This window comes from Megascapheus bottae, chromosome 5, assembly GCF_031878675.1.
Source record: "Megascapheus bottae isolate mThoBot1 chromosome 5, mThoBot2.hap1, whole genome shotgun sequence".
Lineage (NCBI taxonomy): Eukaryota > Metazoa > Chordata > Mammalia > Rodentia > Geomyidae > Megascapheus > Megascapheus bottae.
Window position 1 is genome coordinate 22578479 of NC_143513.1, and position 14779 is coordinate 22593257.

Sequence of the window (14779 nt, forward strand, 5' to 3'; positions counted from 1 at the left end):
CCATTTTATACATGACAAAAACAATTCATAAAGTCATTGAATTAAAAATTGATACAGCCTAGAATTAAGATTATTTTATTCTAAATTCTATACTGTATTTATTATGTTTTATTGAATTGAAAATAGCATTTGTATATGAATTAAGAACATCTTTCATATTTTTGAAATCAATTTAAAAGTTTATATCATTGCATTATTTTAGTCAGAGGAAAAATAGCCTCTACATGATATATTAGTAAAACCTTACTTGTATTGTATATAATTCTTTTTTCTTGTCTACTATGCATTTTCTCACTTCAACCTAGAGTATTAGCAATACAATTTCCTAAATATTGTTAGATCCTAATAATCCTAAGTTTTAGTTGTTTCAGGTTGATTCTCAAAATGACAAGTCAAGTAGTGAATAAGTAATTAATCTTATGTGGTATACCAGATGTTAAGGCAGGTAAACACTAAAATGGCCTGAAATTTTACACCAAGAACACTTACTGATTTTATGTTGATGTTAAAATATCAATAAGAAAATTATAGGCTGCAAAAGGCCTTTGTTCAACAACATTCAATCAAGACAATACAGTATCTTACAGCAAGGAAAAATGTATGAGGCAGAAGTCGATGACATATGGGGTGCGCCTGGAACTTCTGGTTAATGGAAGTTCCAAGATGTATAAACAAAAATGATGTGTGAGTTGGTGGAAAAAACTGTAAGGCAAGTCAATTTTTTAATTAAAAAATTATGTAGCATAAACAATGCTAATGAGCCAAAAGTCCCAAGAGATTAGGATTGTATCTGCTTCATTTTAATGTTCCATTCACTTTCCATAAGTGTACATCCACTCACTTGAAATACCTCAGGCAGAACCCTTTTGTTAGAATAAGAGTTCTGAAAATGTGCTCTGTCCATGTTCTTAATAGCTCACCATTTTATCCTCAAGTTGTTGATTCCATGACAAATTACACACACACACACACACACACACACACACACACACACACACACACACACATATACACGCACACAGAGGTAGTAAAATGCATGCCTCCCCAAAAGCCCTAAGATACTTAAATCAATTATCAGAAAATAAATAAATACCTGGAAGTTCCTCATAAATTTCATCATCTATTGGTTGACCACTTGTTCGTGGACTGCTGATGGGTAGAGGATGATCGACGTCATCATACAAGTCCCCTCTTTCATCATCATCCTCAGGAATGATATCAGATCCCATATCTACAAAACATATTTCATGAAGGAAATTGTAAAAGAAGGCAACAGATGAATGTAAAACCATATTTCCTAGTCCTCAAAGCTAACAACAATATTTTATATACTATGTCTTCAATTTAAAACATTATTTAAATTGATTCTTTTACAAATTTAAAGTTGCCAACTGATACTCACATGAAAGATGCTTTTATAAATCTGAGGTAGGTGGTCTATATGAATGCAAGTCATATTGGTCATTCTCATAGAAGTCTGGAAGCCTTTATAGCTGAAAACCTAAATCACTCAGTTATTTAATAATTTAAAGACAATGATAGCATGTTCAATTGATGCTCTTACCTTGTAACACAAATTTCAGCTGCTGTACCCATTCCTCTGCATCTTTGGGAGAAGCTGCTGTAAACTAATAAATAAATAAAGGAAACAAACAAAAAAAAAACAGTAAGAACCAAAATCGCCACAATGGAAATGAAAAAGGCATGTCTCATTCTTTTCATTTCTTTAAGACCATTAGTAATTCTTTTCATGTCTAGTGGTACTTTTCGTGCAAGGATGCTTCTTATAATGTATAGTTAATTTTGACAAATTTATGTAATTGAAGCCGAGGATGATGGATTTGAAACTCTGATCAGCAGCTGGCAGCTGTGCAGGGGGAAAAAAAGCTGCTTCTCTTCATCAATGTCAAAGATAGAACTGATGAACAAAATTTGCCCTTGACAATTAGAAGACACCCATGAATTTCTTTAGACTGCTGGGTACAGTTTTTGTAAAAATGTTCTTGTCAGATTCCAACACAATTTAATTAACTGGCTTTCAACTGCAATCTTAGATATTTAAAACTTATTAAACATACATTCCATATTGATGCATAGCTGATAGCTCTTGAATCGCAGAGCTGATATGTGTCTTAATCTTCATTTTCTCCCACATCCCTAAGCAATATTATATGCATTAACATTCTAACATTTTTCCTTTGATAGTTTTACTTTCTTCTATGTAATTCCTTTAGAAAATCATGAAGTTCTATTACTGTACATATAAAATGTTGCACTGAAGCAACTGACAAATTACAAACGTTCTTTCTCAGGAATGTATCACTTGAACTAATCTGAAATTTTTTTAATGTATTTCCTCTTTTTATGAATGTTCAGTGTAGAAAACTAGTACTTATTATTAATATGTCAGATGTTTTAACAAAAATGTTAATGTCTCTATAAATGAAATCAGAGCATCTTATCAACCTAATTTCAAGGCAACATAAAAACTCCAACCTGATAGACACGTTTATCAGGAGCACAGATTTCAAAACAGCAATCTTTCTTTCCATCCTTCCTAAGGGTGTTATTCATTCTGACATCATAGCCATCTATTGCAAATCCACCTTTCTGTTGTTTGTCTGTTAAAGATAAAACCAGAGTTAGAATTACATTTACCATAGTGAATATAAATGTGAAGTTATCTTTTATTTAGATTTTCTATGTTAACTCTTAAAGAATATTTTAGATAAATTGTTTTAGTAATACAATGCTTTAGCTATATTTCAATTTTACTTTTAATACTAAAATATGAAAGTATTTGGAATATTTGGATCTCAAAACAGGGTATCTTAGGGAACTAGAGGAAGCTATCTGCAGATGGTAGTCTTGTTTGGAAGGAAGAATGGAAATAAGATCCTTGTATGTAAGGGGGAAAAAACATAAGAACTAGAATTTAGAACTGCTTAGACAGGGGCCAGGAGTTTGGCCTAGTGGTAGAGTGCCTAGCACGCACTAGACCCAGGTTTGATTCCTCGGTACCACATACATAGAAAAAAGCCAGAAGTGGTGCTGAGGCTCAAGTGGTAGAGCTCTAGCCTTGAGAAAGTCCAAGGACAGTGCTTAGGCCCTGAGCTCAAGCCCAGGACTGGCAAACAACAACAACAACAACAGCAACAACAACAACAACAAAAACTGCCTAGACAAACCCATTATAAACAGCTATTTTGGATTTAGAAAGATGACAAAATTCATATACTTGAAACTGGCTAAGCTTTCTTCACCATTAACTTCTTTGCCAATCACCAATTCTTCCCCTTCAGCACCAAAAGAAAAAAAGAAAGGTTTCTTAACTAGACAATACACAGTCAGCTGACTAGTAAAAGCACACACTTGAATCTTAAAGAGCCAAAGAATGGTTTGAGCTTTTTCTTTCAGACAGTGTTCTGAAGACAAACTAGAAATAAAGCAAAGGATTTAATTCTCTAAAACAGAGTAAAACTAGTCAGCTTTCCTATTTCAGTCAGTTCCATTTTAATTTTAAGAAAGCAATTGGTTTGTTTCCTATACTAACAATGTTCAAACCATAATGGGGGGACAGACTATCTTTCACTGAACTTAGAAAAAAAATGTTTCCATAGTGTAGAATGATATGTTTTTTCAGCTCAGTGTATCAACATATCTCCTTGTTAAAAACATGCTAATTTAAAACTTAAAGTTCATGGAGATCATATATTTTTCAAAATGTCAAGAAAACAATGAGTTAGCAATTTTTTACACAAACATTAACAAGAACCTAATTATATTTTGCCACAATTTTTATAACAGATGGCTGAAAATAGCCTACTCAAAATTTTGAAGCTTATGGTAATTTAAAAAATGTACAATGACAGCCAGGTGCCAGTGGCTGAGAACTAAGGATTGTGGTTCAAAGCTAGCCTGCTCAAGAAAGACCATGAGACTCTTCTCTTCAATTAACCACTAAAAATCTGGAAGTGGAGCTGTGGTTCAAATGGTAGAGTGCTAGCCTTGAAGAAATGCTCAAGGATAGTACCCAGGCCTTGAATACAAAATCCAGTCCCAGTACAAAAACAACAAAAAAGTGTACAATTAACTCTATGAGATTTAAAAAACAAAACCTATATTTTAAAAAGTAAGAGACTGGAGTAGATCTGTAACCCCAAAACTGAAGATATTGAGGCAGGATTGTGAGTACAACAAAGGCCTGAGTTATAAGATCCTGACTAAACACACACACACACACACACATATACCCCAAATTAAGTGCACTACAAATATTAGTCAATGATCTACTAGTATGCAAAAGGAACTTAATTCCCACTACAGAAATGTTAGTATTTTGAAGCAAATCAGTAAAGCTATCCATGACTACTATGAAACATTTTCTTAAACTCCTGTGAAACACGGGGTTTCAAGTATTCCATCTGGAGGAAAGCTGCTACCCTACAACACTAGGGGTCAATTGATGTACTGACAAGGTCTACCAGATTTAAAGCTGTGCTTTCTATCTCTCATTTGCATCTAAAATTCTTATCAACAGAACATGAGTGGAGGTAGAAATGCATAGAAGGAGTCACACTGGGCAATGCAAATACTATAAAGACTGGGTTTGGGAGAGCTAGGGCGAGGAGACCTTCCTATGCTAGAGTATCGAGGGATGAAAAACAATGAAGCAGCAAAACTAGAGGGTCCCAACTTGACCTGGCTGATTCACTTTAGAATAAAACCTTCAGCTGGGTGAGGTGGCTCATGCCTGTAATCCTAGCTACTCAGTAGGCTGAGATCTGAAGATCGAGGTTCAAAGCCAGCCCACACACTAAAGACCGTGAGACTCTTATCTCCAATTAACCTCTAGAAAACTTAGAAGTGGCACTGTGGCTCCAGGGGTAGGGTGGAAACCTTGAGCTGAAGAGCTCAGGGACAGTGTCCAGGCCCAGAGTCCAAGCCCCACGATCAACACACACACACACACACACACACACACACACACACACACACACACACACACACACACACACACACACACACACACACACACACACACACACACACCAGAAATACGCTATGCTATGAGGCCATGTATCAGAGCTTCTGTTAAGAATCTGGGAGGAAAATCACAGAAGCCACAAATCCAATTTATGGTAAGCATTCTAGACTATATAGATAGGTCATGGTTCAGGGAGAGATAACAGAAAAGCAAACAAGCAAAACACATCAGCTTCTCTTTTGGACTGAGAAAATTTCATCCTCATTCATAAGAATGTATACAAATTATTACTATACAATAATTTACACACTACAGTGTTCAGATAATTCCAAGAACACCTGTTGATATGTTGTTAAAAAAACACATGTTGTTAAAAAAAACAGTAAAATGACAATTAAGGAAAGATCATTTAAGTTTATTCATCTAGAACTGTGAAAGACTAAAAAAACACCTTATCTATGTGAACCTCAGCTAACAGAAGCTTACTCCCTTCAGTTATATGTCCCTTTAAGCTTATTCTCAAAACTTTAAAAAAATTAGCCATTGTGATAAAAATTTTTCTCAGATATATACCTCCCTAACTTCACAATGTCTTTTAAACATAATATAACATTTTCTAGACAATCTAGCAGTATCATTTTCAATATGAGTCTTTATATTATGTTACAGCACATGGATGCCCTCAGGATTTTTGAGGTGTTTGGTCTTCTATTAAATTTCTCTCAGTTTCTATTTCACACTTTAACCTTGTCTCTATCCTGCTGGTCTAGTTTAATGTCTACAAAACTGAAAGCTGCCAGGAGAAACCAGATAATGAAATCCATTTAGTCAGTAACCTAATTTTACACAATTCTAATTCAGTGCATTCAAGGTAAAAAGCAGTTGGCTCTGATACCCTACAAAACATGATACATGAGGCTAATGACAGCTGGTTCCTTCTTTTTCACTGGTGTTTAGTTTTACTGCTATATTCTGCCTTTTATTTAAAGCAGCCAGAAAGGCAACTCACATTTACTGAGTTCCTTCTAGATGTCAGGAACTTAATATTGAATGTACTTTGCAATAATTCTAAGTGACAGTAGATTACATCACCAACACTGACAGGAAAACAAACCTTACATTAACCAATGTACTTGCAGTCACACCAACAAAAGGCAAAAAGTGACAATCCTAGAGCAAGCCTGACTGGAACGTCTTACTTTTCAAATATTTTTATTGTTTTCTAGAAAGAATATTTCAGGAATCACTTATCCCGAATATATACTGAAAATGCAGAAAAGCCTATGCTTTGTACTTGCCCAGTAGGAATCTGCTGGGGGTAGGTTTAGGAAAACAAATCTTTTTTTTTTTTTTTTTGTCAGGCCTGGGGCTTGACCTCAGGGCCTGAGCACTGTCCTTAAGCTTTCCTGAAGGCTAGCGCTCTACCACTTGAGCCACAGTACCACTTCTGACTTTTACTATGCATGTGGTACTGAGGAATCAAACCCGGGTCTTCATGCATGCTACACCAACACTCTACCACTAGGCCAAACTCCCAGCCAGGAAAACAAAACTTTTATCAAATATTCCAATTATTTTGATCCACTCCGGTTCTGGCAAGTAGATGTACCAACCTGGGATTTCCATTGGAGAAATTAATCAAAAAAATCAAGAGAGACCTCATTGACCAATTTGTGACAGTGCACAATGGCAATGTTTGTCCATGGCAAGGCCAAGGCCAGCAATATGTTCCAATTAGACCATCCATGGATTGGGAGAAGTTCTAATTATGTCACTTCCCTTAGTTCTCATCTACTTTCCAGGCCTAATTGTTAACGTCTGTTAGTTCTAAGAGTTAATATTCTCCCAATAATTTCTTCTTCATCACAGTTACACAAAGCAGGTTTCTATTGCTTGCACCAAGAATGTTAACTTGGTACAAAGATATAGTCGACAAAACAATATGAAACGAATTCAGTAATATTTGATGATAGGTGATATTTATCTCTAAGAAAGCCTTTCCCTTCAGTGATCAATTTAGATAAGTTATAATATTCATTAGTAGGTCAGAGAAAAATGTGATTCTCAATATTAACTTTCTCACTAAACTTTATCAAAATTGACTAGCAAGTTGTTCTAGGATGTCAGTTCCAGAACCTCTGGATTTTCTTTTTGTTTTTTTTTAGCTTACAGAAATATAGGTGCCACTCTCTGAAATATAATTTCTGGTGTTTTGAGTTACACTAGAAGATTGTCAAATAGAGACCTCAAATAGCTACAAATAATATAATATTTCTGAGTGCAAAGAGAAGTATTATTTTAAAATTGTGAGTTTGGCTAATGTGGTCTGCTGGCAGGAAATTTTAGATATGTCCAAAACCTTTCTTTTTCTCTTTGCTTTCCAAACCTTTCTTTTTCTCCTTATTTTAGAACAGTAGTACATTATAAACGTAACAAATAGAGTGATTTTTTTTGTATATAGTCATTGTCATAGTCTGGATGTGAAATGTTCTCCAAAGGTTCAGATATGAAGGCTTAATCTCCAACTACTGGTAGTACTAGAAGTAGGAGACCTTTGGGAGATGGGACATAGTGGAAGGAAGTAAGACTGCTGGACATGTGTCCTTGAAGGGAGATAGGAGCCTATCAACTTCTCTTTCTCTCCTGCCACCATAAGGTTACTAGCTTCCTCAGCTGTATGCTCCCACTATGAGCTGCCTCTCCATACATGCCAAAGCCCTGGACCAACTAGCCACTGATTGAAACTCCCAAAACTCAACCAAAGTAAACCTCCTCTTTATAAAATGATTACATCATATGTATTGTTTTAGTAATGAAAGGTTACTTCCTTTAATCTATTTACCTTATTTTGAATTAGTAACAGATGTAAGAATATAATTATTCATATGAATATAGAGTATTATGTGATGCTTTGATACTATATATTTGGAATTCTGAGTAGCAATTTGTTTTTAATTCAAGGTAATAGGAAATACTTGTAAAGGAAGAATAAATAACATTTTAAAATTATTATTTACTTTATTTCTATTATAAAGATGATATACTGAGGGATTACAATTACATGAGTCAGGTAATGAGTACAATTCCTTTTGCACAGTGTCTTCTCTTCCCTCCTTCTCTCCCAGTTCCTCCCTCCCATCTGCATCCACAAATTGTAGTTCACTTTCATCCATGTCCAGTGAGTTACACTGCTGTATTTTTCACCCCTTTCCCCTCAAATTCTGTGCCCTCTTCCACCATGATATAGACATGAATGCACTATACATAAAGAAAAGAAAGTAGAGCTGCCAGTGGCTCACCTGTAATGTGACCTATGTAGCATGGCTGAGATTTGAGGATAGAAATTCAGAACTAGCCCAAGCAAAAAAGTCTGTGAGACTCTTATCTCCGATGAATTACTCAGAGAAATCTGGAAGTGGGTACTGTGGCTCAAGTGGTAGAGAGTAAGCCCTTTTGCCAAAGGATAGTGCCCAGGCCCTGATTTCAAGCCAAGACAGACAGACAAAGACATAAACATATATAGAGAGGGAGAGAGAAAGGGGGGAGGAGAGAGAGAGAGAGAGAGAGAGAGAGAGAGAGAGAGAGAGAGAGAGAGAGAGAGAGAGAGAGAGAGACAGACAGACAGACAAACAGACAGAGACACAGAGAGAGAGACACAGAGAGAGACAGAGACACAGAGACAGAGAGACAGAGAGAGGGGGGAGAAGGGAAGAGAAAGGAAGGGAAGGGAAGGGAAGGGAAGGGAAGGGAAGGGAAGGGAAGGGAAGGGAAGGGAAGGGAAGGGAAGGGAAGGGAAGGAAGAATCATCAAAAAGTACAAATGTTTTAATAAAAATACCTTGTTTCCATACTTTGGAGTTCATTTAGATATACATAAACAACATTTTTTGCAGAAAGGAAATTATCACTTTTCTTCAACTGTTTTTGCTATACTTGTGTTTTCCTCTAAATTAAAACTCAGATAGTAATCATTTTCGGTAGATTATCACAACAAATAGATGTTAAGAAAATGATTACACAAAGAATATTTTAATATCAAATGTATGTGCATTGTTACTATCCTCTTATAGTCTACAATATTTAGAGAATAAAAATTGCTTCTGCTACTTACGCAACATGTGAGTGGCTAAACAGTTCTCAGATAAGGCACCACATACATCTTTTGCTCATTCTCTATCACTCTCAATTTCATAATGCACTCGGCCTGCAGTCTCTTCTCCAAACCTTCTCCTGTCAGCTGACAATGTGATCTTTGCAACATTTAATTAATCAGAGCCTGTCATGCTATCTGCTTAGCTCCATTGCTTAGAAACACTAACTATCCATTTGACAGAAAAAGATCCAAACTCCGGTGGCAAGAAAACCTTTGTGATTTGGCCTCACCTCCCTGGCTTAGCAACCCTTCCTCATCCACTGCCCCAGTGGGCCAGGTTCATTCATCATAGTTTTATGGGCCCTCTGTGCTCATCGCTCTGAGCCAATGTATTATAATGTTTTGCGATAATGACACCTGACACATAGATGCCCGAGGAACATATGTAAAAATGCTACTAGTGCTATGTATCTATCTAAATACTTACATGTTTCTCCCTATAAATCATATAACTATAGCTACTCATATAGTAGGTATAGCAGTACAGTTTAGATTAAAATGTATCTAGTGTATATATTCAATCTATATTTATATTTTAAAACTTGTGCATCCTGTTTCATTACAAAACATTTGTAGTTATCAGACTAGAACCTTGGTTTGTACCATTTCTCCATGTGGAAGAAATCCGCCTAACATGCATATACATTTTAAATTCTCTGTACTATTCCATGGTTTCTTAACTACAATAGAGAGTATGGAGGATTTCTGTTTATGGTTTATTGTGATAAACTTTAAGGTTAAAAATTATATAACAATGATTCAAAAGTCAAAAAAATAATAATTTCAGATAAAAAGTCAAATTAATGATTCTTATTTTGTAGAGGATAACATTATTAGCTATCCTGTGCCAAATAAAAACAAAACTGTAATGTACATCTTTATAAATCAGAATTCAGGAGCTGGGAATGTGGCTTAGTGGTAGAGCACTTGCTTAGTATGCATGAAACATTGGGTTTGATTCTTCAGTACCACACTAAGAAAAAGCCTGAAGTGGCTCAAGTGGCAGAATGCTAGCCTTGAACAAAAGAAGCTCAGAGACAGTGCCCAGACCCTAAGTTCAAGCCCCAGAACTGGCATGCGCATGCATGCATAAATAAATAAAATAAGAATTCAACTATACATTTCATGTGTCTTCATGATACAAATATAAAATATTGATGTCCTTACCTAGGAATCATTTTCAAATCAAACAAATGTGTTGTATTTTTTATGTAAATGGTGAGGTTGTGGGAGGAACATGTGAGTGGGGAAGTCAAGTTCAATGAAAAAATTTATTTCCTTGCCAAGTCTTAAAAATCTTGTTACATTATACTATGCATAGCAAGGCCAATTTTCTACTGACCTTTATTATATATTAAATATATTATGATGAAAAAGTTACTGCAACATGATGTCATAAATAACATTTAATGTACATTTAAGATGATTTGGTAAGCCCCAGGCTACTTGTAGCTATCACTTACAAGATGGTACTGGGATAGCGTGTGAGTGGGTAAAGGGATAAGGAGAGACACTCTTTCATCATCATCATTATCACTGTTACATGGTTGTAAAAAAAAAGTTACAATTTCACATATTATACAGTGATTAAGATTAATCAATGCCACCCCTTCCATCATTCTTTCCCATTTCCTCCCTCCCTAATCTCAATCCTCAAGTTACACAGTTCTGTTTTTACATAATGTACAATGAATATAATGACTGCATTTTCTCAACCTTCTTCCATCCTTTCATGTTTTCACTGAGCTTTCCCCCCAGAACATGTTGCTGCTTGTTGACATTCATTTTGATAATAGTGCATTAGTTGCTCAGAGGAGTTGCACCTTGGGTTCCTATCCTAAGTACACCATCTTTTAGTCAGTTTGTTTGTGTTTATATGCATGAAGCCCTGTATATGTTATTGTGTAGGTTGTATTTTAGATTTAGCTTTCACATGTGACAGAAAATATGCACCGTTTGTCTCTCTGAGCTTGGCTTACTTCACTTGACATAATTTTTTCTAGATGAGGAAAACTCTTAAGCCCTGAAAACGAATCCTACTCCTCATCAAAAGAATGAGAAATAGGTTCTATCATAAAGCTAACTGAACATCTTGGAAAATGTAGAAAAAGGCAAAAAACAAAATCAAACCCCTGGGCACATCTGATAACACTCATAAGGGTGTAGGAGAGGCTTTTGGGCCAATGACTGCAACATATTCTCTGCTTTTTAGTACCAATATGTTAACCTTTCTTCTATAGACTAGTTCAGTCTTTATAAGTGGTTCTTTTTTGGGGGGAGGAAGGGGCGTATTTTTTTTTTTTTTTGCCAGTCCTGGGGCTTGAAGTCAGGGCCTGAACACTGTTTTTGAACACTTCTTGTTCAAGGCTAGCACTCTGCCATTTTAGCCACAACACCACTTCCAGCCTTTTCTGTGTATGTAGTCCCAAGGAATCCAACCCAGGTCTTTGTTTATGCTAGGCAAGCACTCAACCACTAGACCACGCTCCCGACCCATCATAAGTAGTTCTTTTGACCCACGTGTTAACCTTTCTTCCATAGACTAGTTCAGTCTTCATAAGTGGTTCTTTTGACCCAAGCTGTATTCATCCCAATCCATCCTCAACAATACTATCACAATTGCTTTCCAGGAACTAATACCAATTATATAGCCATTTTGGCCTCTGCTAAAAATGCCACATTCAAGACAAAAATCCTTAACAAGGCCCTAGTCTCCCTTACTCCTTAGCAAAGACATTTCTCCAAAGTTCTCCCAACTTATTCATGAGAACGCCTGTAATCCTAGCTACTCAGGAGGCTGAGATCTGAGGATCGCAGTTCAAAGCCAGCCTTGGCACTAAAGACTATGAGACTCTTATCTCTAATTAATAACTAGAAAACGGGAAGTGGGGCTGTGCCTCAAGGAGTAGGGTGGTAGCCTTGAGCTGAAAAACTCAGGGACAACACCTAGGCCCAGAGTTCAAGCCCCATGACCCACAAAAAAAAAATTACTATTTCCTTGGAAGTTAAGATTCCAAATAGAAATTTTGAAGGGACATAGATACTTAAACTGTAACATTTACCTAGCAAACTCTTATCCCTACTTTGAATCCAGATAACCTCTTCCCAGGAAGTCTTTCCTAACTTCCCTAGGCACTTGCCTCCTTTGTAATCCAAATGTATTTTATTGCACTTACATTCTGCACTGAAATTATATGTTACTGCCTATTTTACCCTGTCATTTCACAGCATTCTCTCTTCCTCTAATACCTATATGACCCAAACTGCAAGCACTTCTAAGAACCTTTGGCTCACAGTGTTTATTGTCTATCAAGTACCAATCAATGTAAAAATATGAATAAATGAGAAAGTAAATGAATGAATGTCTTGATGGAAATCTGAACATCTAGGATCTAGGAAGTCTGGTGAATGAGATGTATGATTATCACAGGAAAAGAGAGGAGATGTGAGGATGGATACAATTTCATAAAGTGATAAAATATGTACTCTATATTTGTTACTTAAGGGCCCCAAATGGCTATGAATAATAAATACAGGCAATATTTATGGGTACAGAGGTAAAGTGCATTATATACCCAAGATAATAGACCTACTCTTTCTAGGCCATTACTAACTTGATAGTTCAATATGTTTTTTTGGCACACATACCGCGGTAGAAAACGTGAGCTATGTATCTGTCAAATAGTAACAAAGTGCAGTTTAACCCAGTAAGTGGTATCAACTCCTTCTGTACTTCTATAATCCATTTATCTAAATTCTACTGAGTTGGAGGATTATAGTTCTCATCTATCTAAACAGCTCTTTCCAAGTTTAGGTAAATGGTACACATGTACAAAACAAAAAGACTGTAAACTTGGTTACCTAGTTTCACAAAAGAAATAAAAATGTTCCTTGGTACATTTTTCTGCAAAGAAAAACGATGCAGAGAAAGGAAACACAGAACTTGCCCCAAAACAATTTAAAAATAGGCTAAGGGCACAATTTTTCAGAGTCCTTAAGAGGAGATGAACTAACAGAATTCCAAAGGAAGAAGCCCAAGGAGAAACAAAACCTCAATAGACCTGAGAGCACACCAGGAACAGAGGCTTCATAGAATAGAGTTTAAGGAAATTAAAGAAATACAAGATCTCAAAACACCAACAACAAAAGGGAATGTTGCAATGCTAACTTTTTTGTTCTGGTACTGGAGCTAGAACTCAGAGCCTAGGCACTGTTCCCTAGTGCTTTTGCTCAAGGTTGGTGTTCTATACTTGAACCACCACTTCACTTTTGGCCTTTGCTTTGTTTTTTATTGGAGGTAAAAGTCTGTTGGACTTTGCTGCCAAGACTGGCTCTGAACTGCAATCCTCAGATCTCAGCCTTCTGAGTAACAAGAATTATAGGGGTGAGCCACTGGTATCCAACTAAGATGCTTATTTTTAAGACACTAAAGTATTATTGAGGGAGTTAAATGGATTGCAAAGTAGTTAAAATGCAAATTACTAAAATATAGTATCATCATGAAGTCTCAACAAATAAGAATAGGAATTTAATTGTTACTCCAAAAGATTCTAACTAGAATTTCTTTACAGAATATTGGACTTTGAAGGAGACATAAATGTTCCTTGAGTTTTTGTTAGGAACAAAACATTGACAATAGTATTCACTTATTCTTACTGAATATAGAAATGAAAAATCTGAGATTGGGGATTTAGCTCAGCGGAAGAGCCTTTGCCTGGCAAGTGCAAGGCCCTGAGTTTGGTCCACAGCTCTGGGAAAAAGTCTTCCTTCTTTACTTTGGTGAAAAAGAGGATTATTTACTTGAAGAGTGTTAAGACCTTTATCTAAACTAATATTATACACCATCACATTTCTTTGACAATAACACTAGTTTGTAATCTGCAATAACTGCTACTAAGTCTAAATTTGTAGTAAAATTCTTGCTTGCCTTTTGCAGGAGAAAGATGTGCGTGCAAAGTCTGTGATGGAACATAAACTAAACTTGCCAGTGAATTTTTAATTGGGAAATCCTAGTAGCTAAAAAGTGAGATCAGGGGCCAGGAGTTTGGCCTAGTGGTAGAGTGCTTGCCTAGCATGCACAAAGACCGGGGTTTGATTCCTTGGTACCATATACATAGAAAAAAAACCTGGAAGTGGTGCTGTGGCTCAAGTGGTAGAGCTCTAGCCTTGAGAAATGTCCAAGGACAGTGCTGAGGCCCTGAGTTCAAGCCCCACAACTGGCAAAAAAAAAAAAGTGAGATTAGCATCTAGCCATTTGTAAGTACCTTTTATTTATAAGTCCTTTTTATTTATTTATTTTTTTGGTCAGTTGCGGGGCATTGTCCCTAAGCCACTTTGGGCTCAAGGCTAATGCTCTACCTTGAACCAAAGTGCCATTTCCAGTTTTTTGGAGATAAGAATCTCACAAGAAATTTCTACTCAAAACCAAGTTCCTCAGATCTCAGCCTTTTGATTAGCTATCAGTATAGATGTGAGACAAGAGCGTCTGGATTAAGTCTTTTAAATAAGGAAAATCTGAAAGTGATATCACGTAAAACACAAATTTCCAAACAAAACTCATAAGTAGCAATTCTACAGGAAAATTTATATTCAGTGATACTGGGCCGCATGTCTGGTTTTTCTCCTTAAAGTACACTTTCT

General features: G+C 36.1%; 1 protein-coding gene across 2 annotated transcripts in view; it reads right to left on the reverse strand.

Moving 5' to 3' along the window:
* Skap2 (src kinase associated phosphoprotein 2) overlaps window positions 1–14779 on the reverse strand; it is a 156891-nt gene that overhangs the window by 53835 nt on the left and 88277 nt on the right. For both annotated transcript variants that reach the window (XM_090332796.1, XM_090332797.1), the window contains exons 7-9: window positions 2497–2621; window positions 1565–1628; window positions 1094–1231 (exon numbers count right to left, since the gene is read on the reverse strand). In XM_090332796.1, the coding sequence (XP_090188922.1) occupies window positions 1094–1231; window positions 1565–1628; window positions 2497–2621 (327 nt within the window). The remainder of the gene's footprint in view (window positions 1–1093; window positions 1232–1564; window positions 1629–2496; window positions 2622–14779) is intronic.